Source organism: Vespa crabro, chromosome 18 (assembly GCF_910589235.1).
Source record: "Vespa crabro chromosome 18, iyVesCrab1.2, whole genome shotgun sequence".
Lineage (NCBI taxonomy): Eukaryota > Metazoa > Arthropoda > Insecta > Hymenoptera > Vespidae > Vespa > Vespa crabro.
Window position 1 is genome coordinate 5,081,104 of NC_060972.1, and position 24,825 is coordinate 5,105,928.

Consider the following 24,825-nt stretch of genomic DNA (forward strand, 5'->3'; position numbering starts at 1 on the left):
CGTAACGGCAATCGCGTTAGATACGCATAAGCCCCCAAGATGCTTTTATCCTACATTTATCCTATGTACGCGCTGACCTAACTTTGTTTTATTTCTTCGATCTACACGCCTACGTATAAACCGATGTATATTCATCATTTTAGATACTCCATAGCTGAATTATTGCCGAACAATGATCGAATAAGAAGTGCTGATTTTTTAATAGGCCGAATCCAATTCACATGATAAAAGTTGCGAAATTACTTTCATAACGATTTTCAAAGTTGCAAACGCCGGACACGTTCTCCAGCGAAGACCTTTATCCTCATTCTTCCTCTATTTGTTTTTCTTGGAAAAACGTTGCCTGTTAGAGCCAACGGAGAGAAATTTCCGCGCTGCCGACGAAAATATTCATTCTCAAACGTTATGCGATATTATTGCCCTATTCTCTCGACTACTATAGCTTCCTTTTCCTTCTCTTCTCTCCGTCTCAATTTTCCTTCAATTTTATTTCAATGGGCAAAGTCTCGCAGACGAAAGAGGTACGCACGTCTAATAAAGAATTTTAACTATTTTCGTTCCTGAACAATAAAGCGAATTTGAAAACGAAAAACAAAAACCAACTTGAAATTAGATTCAAAAGCCGCAGATGCTTTTGCAGAATGTACCGTCGTTTCGGATTATTTTGAGAATGAGATGAAAATCGGTATAGAATAAGACAAAAACGGTAAGATAGCAAAACGAGTTTGAGGCGTAATAAAGCGTTATAAAAGTATCGAGCGAGGATACAACGATGATTATTTTTAGAACTTGAAGTACAGCCTATGCCTTACGATATTATCAATATATCGAAATTATATCGTCCTACAAGTCCTTGAAACAATGGCTGCGCATGCGATCGACAGATTATCAGTTGCAAACGGTCCACTTGATTCATCAAGTACACGATAAATAAAATCAACTTTATCGAAAAATCTCTTAAACTGTTCGAAATTTTCACAATCAACCGTAGAGTAAAAGTTTTTTCTCTCTGCATAATGCAGGATCCAACTTTCGATTTTTCAAAATGATGTATTTTAAGACTTTTGCCAAAGATAAATTCACGATTGAAGAACTCTCTCTCTCTCTCTCTCTCTCTCTCTCGCGCGCTCCCTCTGTCTGTTCGTCTGTCTCAATTGATCATGCAATTTACACCACCCTCGAGCGTTCTATATGCCAACGGCACAATCAAACGTGCTCTATTAAAATTCCTCGAATAACGAGATGGAATCCGAGCGATCTCTAATGTTCTCTCGATCCTTTCGATCTAAACGCTTGCTAAGCGCGATACGTCGAAACAAAAGTAAAAGAGAGAGAGAGAGAGAGAGAGAGAGAGGGTGAATCGGTTGGAAAAGCGATGGTCGTGTCGTTCGTGAATATCTTCCGCTGAAATTAAAATTGTTTTACGAACGATGCGTTTGAATGAGCGCTCGCTTTCACCTCGGAATATTCAGAGATCGGCGAAAAACATGATCGTGAAACCGAATTGTAATAGCGAGAGAAAAATTCGCGTTGATGGTTCTCTCTTTTTCTCTGATTTTTAGCAAGCAACGACGAGGTAATATTTTTGTCTAACAATGTGAGCTTCGATGAAATTAAATGCGACGGATTTCTAAATAAAATCAGCGAAGACCTCGGCAAATAACAACCGAGTTGCGACGATCAATCGACCTTCGAAACTAGTACCTACCGATTATGGGTTCTTCCTTATTATCAAATAATAGCATTATTTTTTCTGGAAGGTAATGTCATTCGAAACGTCATTTATCTTACCTAAACCTCTTGAAGTTCAGACCGGGGGTGGTAGATAATCGTGCGTGAAGCAAGAAAGGAAAAAAAGAAAGGAAAAGGAGACGAGGCAAGGGAGACAAAAAAAAAAGATAATAGAAAGAAGAAGCAACCGTCTTTGGCTGTAGCAGGGAAAAATAGAGAGAAAGAAGAGAACGAAAAGGGAGGAAATGGCGATCGAAGGAAAGGTCGGAAAGAAGACGAAGAAAAGGTTGAAAGAAGATGATGAAGACCAAAGAGAGGTAGAAAAGGAGAGAGAGTGAGAAAGAGGGCGAAGGGCACGTAGAGGATTGCGGCGAAGCGGAGTACAGAAGGGAAATACGAAAGGGGAATCGATGTGAGTGTGAAGCCGTGGTGGGGAGACTGGGCACCAATCAATAGCCGCGCGGCGGCGCCACACCTGTCAACGCGGGCTGAGATAAACACAGGTAGGTAAGTAGTTATACAGGTACGTACGTTGTTTCTTTCTGTTCAACTCTTTTCACTGTCGGTTCGATCGATCGGCCCTTTCTCAATTTCCTTAGAAACACATTGAAATCTCTCATTTGCTGATATTTATTAAATCATAATGATCGACTAACTTTGTTAATAATAATAAGGCAGGAGAACGATAAGAGGTTCCTTTAACAAATATAAGTTAAATAATTTGGACAGGGATTAGAGTTTCGGCACAAAACAAATCGCAGGCAATCAAAGTTGCAAATCGATTTTATCGGTTTTACCGTATAAATAAATAAAGATCTATCTCGATTTCGGGGTTTTTTGAATTCGTATTTACGTGCTTGTCGATTGATCTCTCTCGAACCTTTGTTTCTCGGCGGTTCGTGGAAGCATTAACTCTAATCGATTACACGAGGCCTGCCGAATAGCTCTCGGAACATATTTTGGAAAACGATCAAGAGTCGGTATTTTTGTCCGAGCATAGATTGGGAACAACGCACGCACGCACGTATGTGTAGAAAGAGATAGGGAGGTGCTGGATGGTCCATGGACGAGCGACCGCGCCGCAGGGAAATTCAATTGCCGATCGTAACTGAGCTTTGACGGAGCACCGCGCGCCATCGCAAACCATTAAAAGTTTCTTTAACTTCCTTCACGCGATTACGGTTGGGAGCCTTGTAATTGAATATCGGGAACAATGTAAACGAGCGAGTGGCTTCGAATGCAAACTTTCCGTGGGAACGAATCCTTAATTCTCATTACTATAGGGTGCTTCATTTGTCTTCCCTAGAAAAATAACTGACAGCGAATATCGTTAATGCGATGTCGAAAATCTAACGTAATACCGGGTGATCTTAAATAAAAGTTTTCGCGCCCCACGACTTTCTCGTGGAGGAAAATGGAAATTCCTCGAAGCTTCTCTCGACTCATATGGATATTCTCGTATTTCGTCGATATTATCGCGTAGTCGCTCGACGAAGGAACCGATTCCCGTTTCGAACTAATACGTTTGCTGTTTCTAACTAATTCGGCTTCAGCCTCAATTACTCGGAGTCGCTCGTTATCTACGCTCTCTTATACAACCCTTATCGGGGGGTAGCACCGCCTCTGGTACTACGGACTATCTATATTTATGGTGCGTCGAGCTACCTTTCTCCTCTCTCGCGCCCCTTTTCCACCTCTTCCCAACATCCTACAGTAGATATAGGATATTTGTATCCGTGTCCTTCCGAATGCCTCGCGTTCAGCCAACAATTATTTGGGAAGGATAATAGCGCGTTTTCCTAATGATCTGCCGATCTTTGCGATATCCTTCAACCTTATCAAACATACGTTTAAAATTTGTATCGCGTGTGTCCGCGATATCAAGGGTAAATTCACGTTTCGCTTAAACCAAAGTCCCTTGATCACGCTCGCGAGATTAACTTGTTGCGGCGTTAGCGGTATTACTCGGAAAATTGGCTACATTGGATACATTGGATCTCTACGATCGTCTCCTGCGAAGATCGTTTTGCGACAAATTCCAGACAAACGATGGAAAAGGGAAGAAAAATACATATTTCTCAGGGGGAAGAGGATTATAAGGAACTTTTCGAAAAGATCAGATTATTAGTCTGCATCGAATTTATTTCAAAGAGATAATCTCACGTTGGCAAAGTCAAAACGAGACAAAAGTCGTCCTCCTCGCGGACGTCTCTTTAACGAGATAACTCGATCAAGATTCGTAACACAAAGTAAATCGATATTGTATCCCATAAAATATTCCTAGGGATTTAAATTAAGTTCTTAGCCACGTGCAGATATTGAATCCACTTTATCTTAATGCCCTGACGATCCTTGGCTAAGGGCGATCTGCTCGCTGTACGAACAAACGAACAAAGCGCTTCGGTAATTTTGTAAGAGCTTCCCGAAAGGACGACAAAAGAATCGAGAAATAGAGAGAGAGAGAGAGAGAGAGAGAGAGAGAGCGAGAGAGACAGAGAGGTGCTGACACCACTAGAGCAATTCCTTTTCTACCACCTTACCAGTTATTCTCCTTCTTTTTCCTCTTCGACTATGCGAAGAAGAAACGTGCCAGCATCCATCGTTTTCCTTCTCTCTGGATTTCTTTCGAATGAACACGACCCAAGACGAATATCGCGTAAGACGTTGAGTTTACTACTTCGAGAGCTAACGAGATAAGAAAGTTATTCGATGATAGAAGGCTTTTTTTGATTAGTCCTCGCGAAAGATGATCCTTCGAAGATCGATTATTTTCCCAATATTTTTTTTAAACATCGACGACAATTACAATCCTAGATTGTATATCTGAAAATAGATATTTACAAGCATCTAGTATACATCGGATCAAGTTGAATCTCTAAAGGGAATAGCAATTCTAATAACAAAACGCGAACAAATTTTATCGGTGCTGTTCTAATTGCGACTGCAGAATCCACAGTTAGTTATCGTTACGAAGAGATTATTGATAATTTGGCTATAAAATTCAGGTAAACCGAGTACACAAAGGCATACCACAACTATCGGCGTTCTCATAGAGGCTTTACGTATACTAATCAGTTCTGGTATTCCTGCGACGATGTTTCTCTTGCGCGCACGCACGCATGCAGTCGAATTTGTTGTTTCGACCATTGTTTGTGGACGAAGCGCATTTGTCGAATTCTGCTGGCGAAGCGAACATGCGCAATTGTCTCTCTCTCTCTCTCTCTCTCTCTTTCTCTCACTCTCTTTCTCTCTCTATTTTCATCTATCTATCCATCTCTATCTCCATCTCCCACTCTTGTTATCCTATCGAAAGAGCAGATTGTAGCTCTATAGTAAAGCTCAACCACGACTCGTTCTATCAAGATAAGCTATGTCGTGTGGGATAATTAACTAATAGACTGCGATGCGTGAGCGAAATACCAAAGGACTTCCTCGTCAACTCGGAGATCGCGTTTGAATCGCGTTGCGGTTCCTCCCTAATTACGTCGGGACCGCGGCGCATTCTAATTTCGTTGATTATTTCATTACCAATTCGGTGTCAGGTAGTAATATCGATGTCCTCGTGTTACTGATTACTTCGAAAACCGTCATCGTGAATGTTTATATACCGCTCTTTAAGCTATATTATACGATTTATCCACTTCTACGTCGGATATATTATATTTATACTAAATAAATGCTAATGAACATATCGCGTCGTTCACATCGGCACGAAGATTTCGAATGAGAAATAAATAATAAAGTAGCTTCTTAAGAACTAGAGGAAATTGCAAAGTTTCTGAGAGCCCCCGTGTACGTGTGTCGCCGCACTTAGCTCTTCAAGTGCTTGTGCTAACAAATTCGAGAATACGAGAAAGAAAGCAACGGCATTCAAACGAAGCAACGATCCCGAATGCATCATGCATCAACGTCCATAGAGTCGGTACGAGCTCGCGTACGAGAGCTTCGCGCTCGAAGGAAGATTAAACGCTTTAAGTCTGGGAGGAAACTTTGAGTTAAGTAAGAGCCACCCAAAGAGAGACCGGATTTCTTAATCATGTAAGGTAGAGCTCGCCTTAAAAGCTCCTTCGAATAATGACCGATGTTTCCACTCCGCGAAAGATCTATTTTCTTTTGATATATGCGTACTCTCGAAATGTCTACAGATATTTTTATATAACGTATTTGTATACGCGCGTAAAAAAAGATTTGATTAGATCTTTTAGAATTATCCTGCCGTATATAACTCTAAAAAGAGCTCGTAATCGTATAACAAAAGAAGAAAAAGAAAAAACAAACGAATCGAGTAGAATACCCTACAAATTTAACTAATACATTTTCTGAAAATATATATTTTGTTAATAAGTACTTATCTATTCATTACTATCGATAAACAAAAATGACTTAACGAAAAAAGAAAGAAGATTTCGGTCTGCTTTCTCAAACAAACATCCAACCCTCTCGAAATCTCTGTCCCTTCAGGACCATTTTACCCCCTTGGAGCCGATTTTTCAGGGCGTAAGTACAGGTGGTGATTTATAAAGTGGAACTGCCGACTGGACGCTCGTGCGCAGTTCGCAACGATCCATTACAGTCCCCTGCTGCTTCGAGTCATAATATTTCCCTCTTCTCTCCTTTCATTTTTCCATCCCTCCCCCCTTCTCTCTCTGCTTTTTCTTTTTTGAGCACCATTCTCCTACCAACTTCAAGCTCTCTTTGCTCTCGAAAATTGTACGCCCTTATGAAACTATCGCGGGTCGTTCAATCAGTTTGCTTTATGTAAAACCGAAGATTTCTTCCATCATTTAGACATGCATACGTACATACGTACAGCTTCGATGTACCGACAAACATTATAACACCGTACGATTATTAATATTGTACGCGCCTTCGTTAAATCTTTCTCTCGTATTGCTTGCGTCTCTTGTTCAATCCCTTTCTATAACTCTATGCTCCTGCGAGCCTTCACGAAGAGGTTAGCTATTGCGAGTAACTACGCTTAAGTAAATATTTGCAGTTCGGCTTGCAACATATATATATATATATATATATATATATATATATGTATATATATGTATATGTATGTATATATATGTATATATATGTATATATATGTATATATATATATGTATATATATATCCACATCTATGCCTACATACATATAGACATACATTGCATATAGACAATTGCGATTGTTAGCATGTTTCGAGCCATTCAAAGTATAAAACGAGAAATTGTAAAAAGTTTGATTTCATTTAACAAAATAAAAAACCTGAATAATCAAGGAAAAAAGAGAAAGAGTTTTACAAGAGTATGCAAAAGAAAATTTTTGGTCAATGGAAAGGGCAAATGGATACTCTCGAATCGAATTGCAAACGCACACACAGCCTGTTTCTCTTTCGATCGACAGGACCAGTCGCGTCTCCGTATGCCATTGCTATGATAGTACAGGGAGCTTTCGCTCGTACACCCTATGGCCTCGTCGGTTTTGCGGCTCGGTAATAAAAACGTCGAGGAGATACGTAAAGTATTTCGTAATAACGGATAGTGGCCTGTGCTGCTGGCACGGAGCAAAGGAGGTTTATTGCTTTGCCGGTTGCTGCCGTTGCTACTGCTACTGCTGTTGCTGTTACTACCCCTCTATACGGTCTTTGCCAGTTTTCCCTCTCTCTCCCTTTCACCTCTCACGATGCAACCTCCCAAGTACGACCTCGTACATACTTACCTCGAGTGCATCGGCTGCAATGCTTAACCGCAAAGGATGCCGGCTTGCAAGGGCCTATCGACGCACTGCGCCAGACTTTTTGTTTCGGTTTGGTTAATAGAAACAAGCATTAATAGAAACAAGGAGAAAGGAACTGGAAAAACGATACCTACCTATCTACCTGTTTTTTACTTGTTTGTAAGGTATCTTTGATTAATTTCGACTAAACGATCGGTAAAAAATCGAGAAAGGAGAAGAAATAAGAAGATAAGAACAAGAGATAAGTGGATGAACTATCGGCAAATCCGGCTGTTTTACGATGAAAAAAGAAGTCGACGTCAAGAGGAAAAATAAGAGAGAGAGAAAGAGAGAGAGAGAGAGAGAGAGAGGGCTCGACGATGCGGGCTGTGCACGCGGATTACGTCGGTCGTACGCACTCGGTGGTGGTAGGGTCGATGGTGGTAGTGCCAGTGACGGAACGATTTCGAGTTCTTTTCATGGAAGAATGGCTTTTCCATGTCGTTGGATTCAGTGGCTGGCCCGCACAATTTCGTTCTCTTCGACCACCGACGATGACGAGAGTCGACAACGGCAACGACGACGAGGCTCGAAACTAGAGAAGAGAAATAGTGTGAAAAACTCAAGGACCAAGACGCTGCCGACGACGTCATCGGACAATCTCTCTTTCACTCGTTCGCTCTCTCTCTCTCTCTCTCTCTCTCTCTTTTCTCTGCTCTCCGAAAGTCTTTCAGAGGAACGCAAGATATTCTTCAAACTCTCCCTTCTATCTTTCCTTATTCTTATCGACATTTTTCTTTTTTTCTTTACTTACTTTGACTTTTTCTTTTCCTTCTACTTTCCTTTATTTTTTTTTTCCTTGTTTTTCTTCTTCCACTTCTTTCACTTTTTCTTCTTCTTCTTCTTCTTCTTTTACTACTCCTTCCGATCTTAGCTCCAAGCCATTTTCCTCCCAGTCGCCAGTTGAACATAACCTTCCCGACTTGTTAGTCGTTCTTCGAAAGTGCCATGCCTGCGGTCTCGCCGATATCACTTTCCGATAAAAGTAGCAAAGAGTCCTTTCGTATTCCCCCCCTCCCTCCCCCCACTTCTCTCTCTTTCTCTTCCTATGTTTTTCTTCTTTCGCGGGAAAAAGTCTTAAAGGTTTGTCCTGCGTCGATGGACGAAAAGCTTTAGAAGATTTTGTTTCTTATTACGTGTTCTATCCAATTCCTCGCAACAACATTGCTACCTTTCGAAAGGATATATCGTACAAGTTATGCGAGCAACGTGAAACACGTACCATTTTACGATTTTTCGCTCGTAACGTCGAGCGAAATCATTTTTTTTCCAAGATATAGGTTCCACTATCTTCATCCCTCCCTTATTGCCCTTTCTCTATCTCTGTCGCTTGAGCTTCGAAACGTGACGAATTCGAAAAAGTTCTGACATCGAGAAAAGAAATTTGATTGTATCGAAATTGCAAACGTGACTCATACTTTTTTGACTCCTTTTCGGAATCCGATCAAGAAATGATCGCAATTTAATTAGAAATGACCTAATGGAAAAAGCTTCTAGTTAACTACAAATTACCATCTAGGTCTTAAGTTTGATTATTACGAAAAATATCTATCTTTCGTTGTGAATTAGGAATTGCAATTCCCTTACAAACATATACAAACTTATCCTTTCGTTTCGGCAAAGTAATAAAGAAATAACGAAGAAGAAGAAAAGAGATACAGAGAGTTATGCTCGAAACGCCTGACTTACGTAGTCATTTCGCTTTTAGCAAGGAAAGGGATGGAAAGGAAGGAAGAGATGGAAAAGGAATAAAAAAGAAACCGACGACGAGATGGCCACCGTGGCGGTGAGTTTCAAGCCGGAAGGAAAAGAGAGAGAGAGAGAGAGAGAGAGAGAGAGAGAGAGAGAGAGAGAGAGAGAGAGGGAGAGAGAGAGAGAGGGAGAAGAAAGGAAGGGACTGGCACTATCTCAGAAAATTATGTCAGTACCTATCTCAGGTTGAAAGCAGAAATGAGGATGAGAGAAAAAGATATGAAATAACTGGAATAAAAGGGAGAGTGAAATCTTGGGTGTCCGTTCGTGGGAGTAAGAGGGAAAGGATGGGAATAGAAATATTACTATTGGGGTAAACTTTGTCCTTTTTTAGGCACGATCGCCCGGAGTGTCTTATTTATACTCTTCTTATTATTCCATCCATTTTTTCTTTTCCTTCATCTTCTTCTGCTCTTTTTCTTTGTATTTTTTTTCTTCATTTTTCTACGCGAGAAACGATTCATAAAGGTTGAATCGGCCAATTCGAGATAAAAGTAACCAAACGAGATTTCTCCGTCAGGCTCGGCCAGAATATTCTTTAACAATGGCGATTCTTTAACGATGCAGGAAAAAGAAGAGAGCATGAGAGAATGGGTGCTACGGCTTGTTCTACAAAAGTTTTCGTTTTATTGGGAGTAAACGCAGCCATGTTACGGCGATCGTTCGTTGATCGTGCTTAACCGTGCGTCCGCATTGTTCTCAAACGGTGGTTACGACGCTCGTAAATAGAGTGGGACCGACAATAAAGTTTCGTCCACGCGATAATAGCCGGCTCGTTTACATTTGCCATCCTAGCCCATCTTCCTTTTCCCTTTCCTCTCTCTCTCTCCCCCGCCCCCTCCCGCCCGTCATTTCTACACCCCTTTGCCCGAAACAATTTCCATAAATTTTATCTTTTTACTTCGCGTCTTTACAGAGATCTCATAGAAAATCGTATGAACGTCGTATATGGTTCAGCAAAACGATCTCCTTGAGGGTTAACGTCGAAATAAGAATAGTTTCGACTCGCAATCTGATATATTTCAAGTATAGAGTATAGAATGGTTCTATAATATCATAAGACGATTTGAGGTGAATTGAGGAGGAAAGGATAGAACCATCGTGGGATCGAGAAATTGCAAAAAAATGGTTCTACGATTAACGATTCTCTGTTCGCCTAAGGTTCCTTTAGCGAGAGAAATTGGAAAATATACGACAATAACATACCTTTGCAATGATTATAAAATTATTCAGGGTGATTATTTTCACTATCGCGCTCTGTAACGTACATATCATTCGAAATGTATGCTCGTACTCGTACTTTTATAACTCTGTATCGAGAGCTAAGTAGTACGTCTCTCGGACGGCTTATCGGTCGTAAAATGGATGACAATCGAAGGAATTAGAAAAGAACTCTTCAAGAAAGAGAGAGAGGCTGAGATTTTGCACGATCAACGTCTTTTGCTTCGCAAAGTAATTGTCTTCAACTAATAGTTGGTAATTCATGATATGCCATTATATCAAAAAATGATGAAAAAGAATCTTTCCTTGATCGACGTCTTCGACGTCTTGATCATACGATCAAGAAAATAAAAAAATCTTCTTGCTCTCATTTTCCTTTTAATACGGCAAGAATGTCCGAGAAGAAATCATCGCAGTGGAAACGCACGTCGGACGAAACGATTCGAACTGACGTTAGTCATGAACGCGAAGAAAGAGAGGTAAAAAAAAGCGGAAGAGGAAAGGGGATAGTTTTTCCTTTCGCAGAAAGAAGAAACTTGGCATTCGTCGTATCCACGAAGAAACATTAAAACGAATGATGGTAGTACTTAACGTTGCGAAAACTTTGTACGTTTATGACAAAATATCAAAACCAATCGTGAGATTTGCCATGTCGTTTACTAAGGAAAACAAAAGTAAAAGAAAATGAAAAAGCAAAGAAAAAGAAAAATAAATAATATCGTACTTTAATTGTACTTTATCGTCTGAGTCATTGAAATGATTAAATATTTTTAATCATTTCATTGAACTATTTTATTTATATATAATAAAACCGGAAACATTCTCAAACGTATTATATCTTTATCTTGGAGCAAGCAACGAAATTTAAAAGACTAGAGAGTACTTTTCTTCGCGGTAAAACAACGACGGGCTAAGAAAAGGCGTTCTTCTCTCATTTGTATTCAAGGGAATTAAGAAAGTATAATATTAACGATATCACCCGATGTCCGTTCCAGTAGGAAAGGGAGAGAACCGCGGAGAAATGTAAAATTGTTTTTCTCTTTTTATTTTCTTCGGTCCTCCTTTTCCCAGACGGAAGTGAAAAGTTGACGCCAGAAAGGGCCGCTGGGTACTTTGCGAATTTTCTAAGTACCTAAGTCCCTCTCTCTTCCTTTCTTCGTGTTTTATGATTTCCTCCCCGGACGAGTTCGCTTTTACGAGTGATTCCGATCGCTTTAATTAAATGTCAAGTTGAATAGTAAATGCCGTTGAAAATGCCGTTGATACGGTTATTTGTTCCGTGTTTGCAATTAAAATATTCTCGACAGAATTACTTTTTTATCAAAATTACTTTGTTTCCAAGGGAAACGGGAATCCATTTAATACGAAATTGAATGATTAAATGAAGGAAAATAAATAATATCTACGTATATTATATGCATCGCAATAGGGGCGAATCGAAAAAAGAAAAACGTACTTATAGCAAATCTCTATGTACGCATACGTAAAATTAATACATAGCGTAGATTGATTTGACACGCAGAATATCGTTATTTTATCATTAGATTTGCCGTAATAAATCTTTATAAATAATTCGAAACGTCTAACGAATCACGTGGTTCACCCTATAAAAATAAATACGTAACCTATGTAACGTAAAATATAATATGTACTTATATCATACGTTCTACTCAGTATAAGGGAATCCATCAGAGTTTATCGTCGGAAGCTCGGGACGCGCTCAGGAAGTAGTAAATCGTCGTAAAGAGAGAAGTTACGTCTGCGCCATCTCCATCCAACCGTCCCTACCCTTCACCGCCGTCTTCTCTTCCTCCTTCCTTCCATCGGTGAATCTTTAAAGAAGGAAAGACTTTAAGATCGCTGAATGGACGGGCTTACGTGAGCCGGTAGAGAAGGGCACGTTGGCACGTCTCGGTGTTTCTCGGGCTTGTGGCTTTATTAACACGTCTTACAAGGTAACGGGATCTCGTGCACGTTAAGAGGTAGGTATATGGGAGGCTACCACCGCCGGCAGCTGTTGCTAACGCAATTTTCCCTCGATATAAATCCTCCGAGGCCGCGATATTGAATCAAACGATATAGCGGACGGTTTTATCCAGCCGTGGCTCTCCCCCCTCCCCCCGCCTACCTCCAGCTATACACATAGAGGAGACGAGGATGTGCGCGCGCGCACGAACCGCTCATTCTCTCTATCGACGAAGCAACCCTCGGATAGGGCCGCGTTCGCTCGACTAACTAGATCCTTGAAGAACGGTCGATCGAACAGAACTAGTATGTATGTATGTAGGTAGGTAGGTAGGTAGGTAGGTAGGTAGGTAGGTAGGTAGGTAGGTAGGTAGGTAGGTAGGTAGGTAGGTAGGTAGGTAGGATGGATCAAGCGGAATAAGTCCTATTCGTTCTCCCTCTCCTTTCTTCCTTTTCCGTCTTTCTTCAGCAACTTTCTCTCACTAACAAGAGTTTTTTTTTTCTTTCTCTTCTCCTCTTCTTCTTATTCTCCCTTTTTATATACTCCATGTCCCATGTTCTCTCGTTATCCGAACGAAAGCGGAAAGTTTATCGATTCTTTTTTCTTTCTCTTTCTCTGGTTCTTATATTCTCTATATTATTAGATATCTTTTGTCTCGGACTACTTTTCAAAGAAACTCACGCGACTCCTTTGAAGCGTATATCGATAGCAAAGCGATAATCGGATCGTTATCAACGATCGAAGGTTAACACGATCGAGACGGCTGATCGAGAGAAAAACAAAAAGAAAAGAAAAGGCACACGCCGTAGGCGTCTTTTAACGCGTTAGCAACGCACATCGGTGCGCGCGTTGTGGCCTTAAAAGTTTTTGATTTACCGTTCCCGTGGGAGAAAAGTTTCTTTCGACGAGAGAGATTAGCGACCGCGTGCCGATGATATAGAGGCGACAAAGCCAACTTTCACCACTCGTCCCTTACCGTTTCTCTTCTTCCCTTTTACGAAGAGCAAAGGTGATGACGAACGAACGATTTAATACGTCTATCGTCGATAATTTGTGAAATTTTTTGCCCTATTCTGTATCCTTCTCTATCGACTTAATTTGTAATTTCTAAATCTGGAATAGAATCTGTGAGACATTCCGAGTGAGGAAGGTCGAAAGGGGTAGACCCCTTTCTTTTCCGATTCGGAAAGTCGATCGATCGTTTTAAATCGTGCACTTCCGCGACTTCCAATCCAAGAAAATACGATTTCAAACGAAGGTACTTTTCTCCCTATTTTTCCATCGTACCTCTTCGACCTATCGACTCCTTCGTTTCCTTATCTTGGCTGCATTTCATTGCGAAAACAACGATAGATCCATTGTCCACATACCATAAAAAGTCTTGGAGAGAGTTCGCTTCTCTCTCTCTCTCTCTCTCTCTGTATGGATACGAGCAATCGAAAGGAGACGACGAAACTATCAAAGTGACATCGATCCATCGGTCAGACTAATCTCTTTCTCTCTCCCTTCTTCTTCTTTCTCCAGTTAAACTGCGTTTGCTTAGGCATCAACTGCGATCGAGTAAAATTCATTAAAATCTTTATCTTCGATCCAATCGTGGAGGGCAGTTCTAACGTTAAATATTTGAAGCCAAGCGGCTGAGAAAAAACTTTTACATTGTAAAAAATGGAACATCAAATATCTGACTCCTTAATCGTTTGAGTTATTTGTAAATATCAGAAATGCGTCGTTCGTTGCTTAATACTTTACAAAGGAACAAATTTTCTAACGAGTCAACTGCAAGATTAAGCACAGAGTGATACTTGGAGAAAAGAGTGTAGATTTATAAGATCGGCGATGCGAAACGAAATATTCGCTCGGAAAAAACTTTCTCCAACGATGAAAAGAACGTAGAGACAGCGTGAGTGAAGAGAGAGAGAGAGAGAGAGAGAGAGAGAGAGAGAGAGAGAGAGAGAACGAAACACGAAAACTTTCTTCCTCCTTTTTCACTTTTCTTTTTCAGTCCTCTTTCGGCGAGCATTACCAGAGTGGACGAATTCGAAATTCTCTTTCTTTCTTCTTCTTTCTTGTACGGTACGTGTCGGTAGACGAAGCAGGAAAACTTGTAGCGAAAGATGGGTACAAGGAAGTAACGGCGAATGAAAGAAAATCGAAAAAGTGAAAAAGCGAAAAAGCCTGCCGATTTCGCAGAAGATTGAGCGAACTGGGTGCTTCTTCTCGATCGACTAGAATAGCTTCGGGATACGATTTTCTAGCGCGCGTTGACTCCGTTGATTGCGAGGGTGCGACATCGTCGAAAACGTTTGCCCGGTAGATACGGGCAGCGTTTGAGTAGGGGAAAGAAAAAAAGAAAAAAAAGAAAAAACGAGCAAAAGCTTTTTCGCAGAAACAAGAACGATAATATTATCTGTCTTTATTTTATAAAGTATTCAGAGTATAATATTAAAATAATATTTTGAATTTTAAGTCTCGAAATAATAATACTTGTTCCTTCCGCATCTTTATTGCTTTTTTAACGAGAACTAGAGAATCCTCCATCTTCGTTGATTTAATCATTTTATTTTGTCTCGTTATGTTAATATTCCCGTACTCGAACGAGTCCCCAAGGCGTAAAAATACAGCGAGACAAGTTAACGTCCAAGGACACGGATTCTAAAGATACGACGTACTCATATTTTTCGACCTTCGATTTACGCCGACCATCTAAGAGAAGAGATTATTTCCGACCACACGAACTTTTCACGATCGAAGGAGCTGCAAACGTCGTTTTATTATCGATACTCGTATAAATATATCATACGACGTACCATTATTTTCTGCATAATAAGGCGACTTTCAAGGATTATGAACGCATATACATTCTCATTACGTCGTTGTTTTCGTAAGCGACTCGAGAACTAGTAAGTATGCCATAGGTATGATCATAAAGACAAGATTGTCTTCGATATCGTTGATAATAATATCGAGTGAAGCAAAGGACCAGGAAATTTGATGAAGACGTGCAACGTGCACGTCTAAGCACTTGGATTAAATTTTACGACTATCAAGGATGGCGAGAGTAACAGCGGGATCCTGGTTCGTAGGTTCGACAGGAACGTCAAACCCAAGGAGACTAAGAGATTAACGGCATGGAACTTGTACGACGAAAATATTCTAAAGATTATCTATCTAAATTAGAAATACTCTCTGCTCCTATCATATTTGGATAACTTTTCAAATGTTTTCTCTGTTTCTGACATTCCATTCAAGTTTCTTATATATGCAGACACGCGCACTTCTCTTTTTAAACTTTTTCAACTTTAAATCGTACGAAGGACTCTATATTCTTTCCAATTCGAGCCAATTTCGATATAATCGCGAGGTTCTTCTACAAAAAGAAACGAGTATTATGACATGTGGTCCACTGCCCGAATGCGTTGTTCCTCGAGCGTTTCGTGATTCTCACGACAATGCATATGAAAAAAAAGCAACGTCCTGTCGATGAGCGAAAGGAGAAAAGAGAATCGCTATTAAAAAACTACGTCAAAGACCTAGAAATATCTGTATATTTTTGATTTTATAGTAATTAGATATTTATCATGGAATAAAAGGGAGACAAGAAAAGCAACGAACAAACGTATATTTCTACTTTCACGTACGAGGTAGGTGGAAAAGTTTTTAATAAAAGAACCTGTCAAAACAAATTTCATCGAGCGGTGTAAAGAAAAACATAAAAAGAAACAAAACGCGACCACGTCACAGTGAAATCTTCGCACGCTCATATGCAGACGAGAAAAACGAATCGTCGACGATTTTCTTTTTTTCTTCCTTTTTTTTCTTTCTTTCTTTTTTCTTTTGTTTTTTTTTTTTTTTTTTTGTTATTTTTCCTGTTTTTTGTTTCACTTTTTCTCTTTTTTTCTGGTTTTGTTGACGTCAAAACCATACTGCCTGTCTCCTACGCGTAAATAATTCATAAATAATTCTACTTTGAGCGACGTTCTCTTTTTCTCTTTTTCCTGCCTCGTCATCCCTTTTCTCCTCTCATCCACATCGATGCGCGCAGGCAATAAAGCGACGATATATTTTTCAAAGTTTTGCGTTGGGGTTCCTGACGATTCGCGGTCGTGAGTACTTATGAAGGCTCTGTGGATGCGCTATCACGGACACAACCGCGCAATGTCCGTGTATGCGTTTCTGTACTAAACGACCACGATGAGGAGATAGAAGCGTTTCCTATGATTTTCCGTATAATATGAGAGTCTCCGAGCACTCAGAACGATGTATGTCGCCGTAGAAAGCAGGAAACTCCTGAAACTTTTCGAAAACGATAAACCTTGAATTTTCTCTGGAAAAATATCAACGAGCGAAGAGTAACGAACACGAGCATTTTCGAAAACCCTTAAAAGGGATATTTTAAAAGGGAAATCTTCACAATATTTGTCAATATTGTCGTAGTTAAATCGTTCGATGTATTTTTCAAAGTTTTAACGACGCGCGTTCATCAAACGTTCACCTTCTCGATTCCACGTACTTTCGTCCTTCTTATAATTCTTACTTATAATTCCAATTTATATGTCTGCGGGCTCTAGCCTATTTACAACTAGCGTGTAAAAACGTGGCCGCATTTATATCTATGTACGTCTATACTCGCGATGAGTAATGGCAGGCGTCCATCATCGAGCGCGTGCGTCTGACACGAGTCTCGAGTGTAGTGCGAGCTGCACATTGGCCCATCAGAAAAACGATAGGAACGCGAATGTAAAAGGGAGGCTAAATCGTTGAAAGGGAGAGGAATAAAGAACATGCGTCTGATTCGGGCAATGCCTGATTACCGCGAATAGAGCAAACGTTTCTATATGGCCAAGAGATAGAGAAATAAATGGATGGATAGATAAACAGCGAGACAGAGAGAGTCTCTATAGAGAGGTAGATACAAAAGTTGAAACAAATGTCGAATTTATCGGAGGAAAAATCGGAGGTACGAGGAAGAGGAAACCACGTACCAAGAGTCGACATGAGTTACGAGCGAGAAAACCGTGAAGAGGTGGTAGTAAGAGAGGAAGCAAACGGAGACGACGACGTTTGTTCGTTCGTTCTCTATATCCTAGATCGTGTTTGAATTACGATCGCCGCTAGCGCCGAACTGGAAATGGAAGCCACCGCCGAATGGTGGAAACGACATAAAATTCAGTGAGGACGTTTGGCTCTATCTTTCTTTTCCTTTCACCCTCTCTTGCATTGCGCCCGATCACTTTCGTGCGAACAACAAGCCACCCTCCTCTTACGCAATGTCCGCGTTATGATTTGCAAGATCCCTCGAAGAGTCAAGAAAAGATACGAGATGGTAGTGGTAGTCGAAGAGGGATTTACAAGGAGCGAAAGAGGGACAAAGCGTCGCGCGCGCGTTTTCACGACGGCTATGCTTTATCGAACGTGCATTCACGGCTGCGCAGCTTTCTTTTTAGTCGCGTTTTACGCTCTCCCGGCGATCAGGTGAGAAACAGGGCATGAAATTTATGACGCGTTTACAATGTTTCAGATTCGAGAGTAACGATTCCTCGGAAATCCGTCCGTTATCGTCAATTTTATGGCGATCTTCGAAGAGAATCACTCATTGTCCGTTTTTTGATTTTGACAAGTTTATCGAACGAATAAATAAATACGAATGTATAAGGGGGGGGGGGGGGATCTTTTGTTTTCGAAAATCGTTCTCCCGTTGAAAGTAAGCAATCTCATTGAAACCGATCGCGATATAGCACGTATTAAGCGAGGAACTTTCGATTGTGAGACTCTCATCGAGAAACAGGCTGCTGGCGAGTAAATGGGTAATCGATTTTGCTCGTGCAAACAGAATGTCCTTCATATTTTAAGCTCCGCAACGTATGTCGGCCGGTGCTTCCGATGCAATTTGCATGATCTCGCATCACTGAAATTCTCTCGTCGTGGTTCAGTCGACGAATAAAATATCTATCGACTACCGAAAAGCTTTCGCTTTGTTTCAGACGTTTCGGGAGACGAAAGAAAGAGGAGAAACGCTTTGCTTCAAAACGTCGTAATCTCTGCCGAACGAAATTAGAATAGACTATTGAAATATTTGAGATAGAAGGGAATAGAACAAAACGGGGGGAAAAAAAGAAGAGGAAGAAGAAGAAAAAAAAGGGTCGGTAACATTGGGACAAACATTTGGAAAATCTCGACCTACCGTCGTGCACTTTGTGCGCGTAGTTTCGCGCTTATTTCTCACATATTAATTAGGTCAGTCCGTATAAAAAACTCCATCAGTCTTCGCTCTCGCCCGTCGCACCCTCTAACTCCACCGCGCACACTTTTCCCGCTCCATCGTCCGTGATGGTCCCTGCAAACATTGTTACCCATTAGGAGAGTTAACGTTAGCGCGAGACAAACACTCCCACCTCCGGTCTCTTTTCACCGTAATAAATTAATTCTCCGGATGAGGAATGAGATAGCTGCAGAGGGACTTTCACCTTCTCTCTCTCTCTCTCCCTCTCTGTATCTGTTCTAACCGTTGGGTATGGCACGCGTTAAGTGTAATCACGTCCAACAGGAAAGAATTTTTAAATGACAGCAAAACTCCGAGTCTCGTGACGTATTCTTCTATTTTTATATATTAAAAAGAAGTAAAAAAATAAAAAACAATTATGTTGAAAATCCCTTCAAATTATAAACAATGGATCCATTTAATTTAAAGATCTGTGGAAATACGAATTTTGAGATCGCATTAACAAAGCATCTATCACTATCTTCATCATTCGTCTCTTTTTCTTTCCGCCAGTAGCTCGTCTGGTCTATCTTCCTCCATAATACACTCTATTCCATTCTCGTATTAATCGTGCCAGACGGATTACCTGATTTTTCCATCGGTCCCTAAGCGAATAGATAGCTTTATGTATCGTGTACGAATAAGTAAAAGCATTCCTTCAACGTTCAATATCATTTCTTACGCTCTTAACGAATTTATTTCAGGTGTACGCGACCGTAGCGCACTTTCCGAGTGATTCATCGAGCGAGTTATGAAAGGAATATTAGAATCTTGGCGCAAAAGGAAACAGAAGGCTCGTAACTTTCGGGCACGAGGAGAGGCGCTGATGGGTGAAACGTGGGAAACGTTAAAAAGCGCTAGGTAAATGAGAAGATTCCATATTAACTCTCTCTCTCTCTCTCTCTCTCTCTCTATTCCTTTTCTTTGTCCTAAGATTTCCACAGTCTCTTATTCATTTTCTTTATTAATCATAGGGACGTTAGGAATTAGCAGAAGCTGCACTTGCATCGGCACAGTCACCAGTAGCATCGCCGTTGGTGTCGATCGTCGTCGTCATACTTGTCGTCGTGGTACTAGCACTACCGTCACTAGTACCAACCTCGAAGTAGTTACCACTACTGGTACCGTCGTTTACCAGTGATATGGTACGAACAGCAACCAGCAACGGCGTTGCTGATGGAGGCGGAAATGGAACGATCGCGGCCGAGACACTCGTACCACGAACGTTGAGTGCACAATTGGGGGAGAGAGAGAGAGAGAGAGAGAGAGAGGGAGAAAAGGGGAGAAGGATGAGTGTAGGGAAAGCCCGGCCCTCGAAAGGGTAATCCACTGTCGAAAATACAATTCCGTGTGCCTGCTGCGTTATTCCACGTCCACGGAAATCGTGTTTCCAGGACTGGAACTAACGGACATCGCGCATCGAAAGGGAGAGAGAAAGAGAGAATAACGAGCGATTCTCTTACGCTAGAAACAACAGTAATATTAGCATTTCGAATCTAGTCTCTCTTATTTTCTTTTTCTTTTTCTTTTTTCATTTTTTCTACTTTTTCTTTTTCACTCTTCTATTCTTTGTTTTCTCTCACCGAGCGTAAAGTACATCCCAAAGATTACTTACTTTTTAATTTTCCATAGCATTTCGAAATAAATTTGAGTATCAAAAGAAAAATCTTGTAGGAAGATTTTTTTCAAGAGACTCTTTTACCTTATCCAGATGCAATATATACAAAAATTCTATATGAAATTAATTTACACGTACGTCGACTAATTTTCCAGGATTTCACAAACGCAAGAAGAAAAATCTTGGATTATCTACCTAGGCTGCTTGCCTGGCTGTCTGCCTTACTGCTAGCTACTGCGGTGGATGAAGCGAGCTCGTCAAACCGTGTGAGAGAGAGAGAGAGAGAGAGAGAGAGAGAGTAGGTACATTCTAGAAAATGTCGTTACGTTGATTGTAATTGTGCTGCCGCGGCGAGAGAAGAGAGGGAATTGAATCCGGCCTGTCACGGGAAAAAGGTGGATCATTTTCATGATTTTACTTCGGCCTCTTTCCCGACCTGCCAAGGGATAGAGAAAAAGAAAGAAAGCAAAAAAGAGAAAATTACTATCGACCGGTGCTTAACCGCACTCACGCGGTGAAAATGGCTTCGTACTCGATTTTCTCTTCCCCTTTCTCTCTCTCTCTCTCTCTCTCTCTCTCTCTCTCTCTCTCTGCGAGTACGCGCGCGCGCGCATGAGCACTTTCCTCTTCGTGCTTACCCTATCCCCCGTTAGAATCACTGCGTATTATCGAGAGCAATATCCCGTTTAGGTAGGTGGAAGTATGCGTCTCTCTAGATCGATCGTGCATTATCGCATCTGGATAATGCAAATTGCAAGGACCACGATGATAACGACGTAGGCGGAACCATCGAGCGAAAATCTTATCGGAACATCGTGCCAAACACTACTTATTTTGTCGGCTAGACAGAAGAAAGATAATTATCCATTCGATTTCTCATTATGCGAAAGAAATTTTGCTTTTCTTCCACGCAGCACGAATAAGTTTCAACTTTTCAGAAAAGATATTCTTTTTCATGGCAGACTGTCTAGACGCATCATCGAGATAAAAAAATAATCCTTTAATTTTATCGCTAAAGACTTTAGAACGTGACTTTGCAGGAAGGCAAAAGAAAAAAGACTAGCTTCGAAGAAAGCTTTGCCATTCGAAGAAAGAGAGAAAATGTTTCCTCGTCTCTTCCGTCGGCACATATTTTTTCCTGTTTTCCATATCTCTCTTTGAGTTTCCCTTAAATCTCTTAATTTCTTTCTCGCACGAACGAGGCCGCGGCATTTAAAGAATTTTCGTGGCAACGTTTTGCATCTACGAGAGGACTAATTAGAAAGAATACGAAACACGGAGACATTAAGTAGAGAGGAACGAAAGATGTTAAATGCGGCCAATGCTGTTTTATTTATCGATCGCAATTTTCGGCCACGTTGAAAATATACACTAGGCGGACCGTTCGCCGAGGATAGAGTTTCAAACGGAATCGCAGAGGGAAGAAGGAAGGCTCGCGGGCAAAAAGGTAGCTTGAAAGCATATCCCTGTCGTCCTTGGCTTTACGAACCCCATCCGCCGATGATTCTCGCTTATATTTTTATAGCCAGAGGTTATGAGCAGTCTTGGATAGTAGCCTCTATTCTCCTTCTCCTTCTTCTTTCTCTTCTACTTCTTCATCCCGATCTCTTTATCCACGCACACCGTTAAACCGCTCCCGGAACGCATCGTAAAGCACACCTACGTAACGCTTTCCATTTTCCTCGGTAAGCTAACGCACGACGACACGTATACGAGACGCATGCATAGCTCGGTGCGAAGAATCTCGCTATAAACTCGCTGCTTCGTGAGATAACGCTTCTAAACTCGAAGGAACCTTGTTTTTCTCCGAGTAACGCCTCACTGAACTCGAGCATCCATTCTTGGTACGAAATGAACCTAACGTTTTCGATTACATAAATTCACAGCTACATCTTTTCCGAATCATTTTAACGAACGTTGAACGTATCGTAAAAAGGATTCGAGAAAAAATAAAACTAGTAATACTAACGCTTCATTTATCTTCGAATGTGAATTTTGCGAACTTTGCGAATGCTTTTGCAACAACTAAAGTTTCCGATTATTACTCGTCCCAAAGGCGAAAGTAAACACACTGGTTATGGTCGTAACGGTAAACAGCAGCCTTGCTTTTACGTCGACTACCCTTCTCCTTTCCTTAAAGTTCACATTGCAACGGCTGCTAGAAACCCTCGAGATGGTCCATCCCTCGACGACTCCCAGTCTCCCTATTCTCGCTTCTCCTTCGACTCTCCATTCGTTTATCGTTCCTTTCTCGCAGTTTTCACGCACGCTTTTATCGCACTCTCCGTTGCCGACCATCGTCGAGCCGATCCTTTTTACGCGCGACCTACGTAAGCACGTCATGGAACGGAAATGACTAAACACATTGCCAGCTTTCCTTCTCTCGGCAAAAGTCTACATCGTAAACTTTTCTGCAACGGACCCCGATACCAACAAATGTTTCTAACTGCGCGAAGAGCAGTTTAGTTCCATTTCCTTCTCGAACGCGCTTCTTTTTTCCCGCTTATGATAGGACGGAACTTACGGATAGGACGGAAATTGACGAAAGCTTGCGAGAGAGAGAGAGAGACACGGTGGGAGAAAAAAGAAGGGAAGCAGGAGAAGAATAAGAAATGGCATCGAGCCTGAAAGGTAACAGCATTAGACGAGAAGAACTCGGAAATATGGGATAGGAAGGAGGAACGGTGGTTGCCTTCCTTCTAACGTGCATCGAGATCGTCAATGCATTTTCTTGCGATGATTCAATTGGCTTGACTTTCATCCAACGAACTGTGACTTCTCCCATCGCTTTTTTCCCATTCCCCCGAGAGAGAGAGAGAGAGAGAGAGAGAGAGAGAGAGAGAGAGAGGAAAAGGAGAAAATGTCGTCAAAGAAGCGGAATATGGATAAATTATCCTGGAATTTCATCGTACTTTCAGAATTTTATGTTTCGTCAAAACAATTGAAAAAAGCAAAGGTATTCGTATCTCGAAATTAATTTTTGAAAAATTCGTGGAACGCCTAAATTTTTACGGGAGAAAAGAAGACGACGACGCGTACAAGATCTTGAGAAAAATAATAAATAGTAATATTGATCCTTGAATTAAAAATAGAAGGCTAAGATCTTAGGATTCTAAAGCAGACTACGTCTGCTTATTTCGTAGTCGTCGCACATTCGACGGAAGAAGCGACCTTACGACGAACCACACCACCCTGATCGTTCGATTACACGAGAGACGGGAATAAGCCTCGAGAACATGGGAGGGTAACGTGGCTAACGGCACCTCGCGTCGATATTTCCGGCGCACAATACAGTTATCCTGCTACCTTCTTTCCGGTCTTCTACAAAGATTCTTTTAGATACTCTCTCTCTCTCTCTCTCTCTCTCTTCTCCCTCTCGCGCTGCATTCCTACATGCATTTCTTTCGATTCAGTTTTATCTTTACAACTTTCTACTTTGAACTCATTTTCCGAGTCCCGGGATCCTACGAAATAAATTCCCATAAGCATTCTTCGATTTCTTTATTCCTCTAGAACAGAGTCACTCGTGTACCGGAACGATCGAACTCGATTATTAGTACGATCGGATCGATACGAGCATCGCTTTGCTAATCGATCGTACTTCGATCGAATCCTTTCGTAATCTTCAAAGCACATATCAGCGAAGTTCTTGGGAAGAGCCTCTTTCTTCGCTCGGTTATTTTTCAATCGTACCTTCGAGATCCACCGTTACTCCTTCCATTCTTCTGCCGAAGTACCCACATTACAACGTCTCTTATCCAGAAATGCGTTCTGAACGCTCCATCAAGCGGGATAAAGGAAAGCAAGGAGATATAGATCAAACACAGAAGAGGGAGAGGCCAGGAAATTATACACGGATTATGACCGTGCTCAGATTGAAGCGACTCCCTTTGTCGAGCGGTAGATATCTTTCATTCTCTCTACACCTAACTTCGCGTTTAACTCCCTTATATACTGTCCGACGATATTCGCTTTCCACGTCCATCGTCTTCTCTCGAAGATTACGTTTTCTCCCAAAGAATGATAGTATCCAGACTTTTCGCGGACGAAGTAATAGAGGGAGGTGTCATGCGGATGGAGAAAAACAGAGGACTTGTTCCAAGAGCAACCTTCGTTATGACACGCGAGAAGACTTGAATGCGGTCTGCTGAATGTCCAACGCTGGAATTTCTACCGAGCTTTGTTACTTTGCTAACAACCAACGAGCTAGCCTAAAACTTGCACATAATCGTGAAAGTGAGTGAGTTAGTGTCTGTATGTGTGTGTATGTGTGAGAGAGAGAACACGTCGCATTGCGGTTACAGGCCGGACAATACCATACTTTGGTCAGAGGTAACTACTACTCTATGGAATTGATACAGTACTCGCGAGTCTTAACAGAGGTTCCGTTTCGTAATTTCGAATAGTTTCGGTCTTTAACGAGAGAATTTCCTCGTTCTATAGCGCGAAGTAAAGATGTGAAAAGTGCAAAGTAAAGAAAATCCTGCCTATTGACGAACAAAGAGTGCAAGCAACT

The 24,825-nt window shown here is 41.2% G+C and overlaps 1 protein-coding gene and 1 long non-coding RNA gene across 10 annotated transcripts in view; one reads left to right on the forward strand and one right to left on the reverse strand.

Annotated features, from left to right (window-relative positions):
* LOC124430313 (glutamate receptor 1) overlaps positions 1-24,825 on the reverse strand; it is a 130,367-nt gene that overhangs the window by 55,655 nt on the left and 49,887 nt on the right. The window contains exons 1-2 of one of the 7 annotated variants that reach the window (XM_046976676.1): positions 12,419-12,566; positions 12,130-12,298 (exon numbers count right to left, since the gene is read on the reverse strand). The exons of 3 other annotated variants lie outside the window; for them this stretch is intronic. Coding sequence is in view for 2 of the 4 variants with exons in the window: in XM_046976674.1 (XP_046832630.1) it covers positions 8,248-8,404 (157 nt within the window). In the remaining 2 variants the exon portion in view is untranslated. Of the gene's footprint in view, positions 1-8,247; positions 8,420-12,129; positions 12,299-12,418; positions 12,567-18,613; positions 18,747-22,278; positions 22,301-24,825 lie in introns of those variants that run through there. 3 more of the 7 variants (XM_046976675.1, XM_046976677.1, XM_046976674.1) reach the window with 3 other exon arrangements.
* On the forward strand, positions 1,793-20,624 carry LOC124430317. 3 transcript variants are annotated; one of them, XR_006943727.1, is made up of 4 exons: positions 1,793-2,234; positions 19,396-19,552; positions 19,666-20,012; positions 20,465-20,624. It is a non-coding gene; the product is annotated as an uncharacterized LOC124430317 (long non-coding RNA). The 3 variants fall into 3 exon arrangements; XR_006943726.1 differs by lacking the exon at positions 20,465-20,624 and having other exon boundaries at positions 1,793-2,238; positions 19,666-20,441; XR_006943725.1 differs by lacking the exon at positions 20,465-20,624 and having other exon boundaries at positions 19,666-20,441.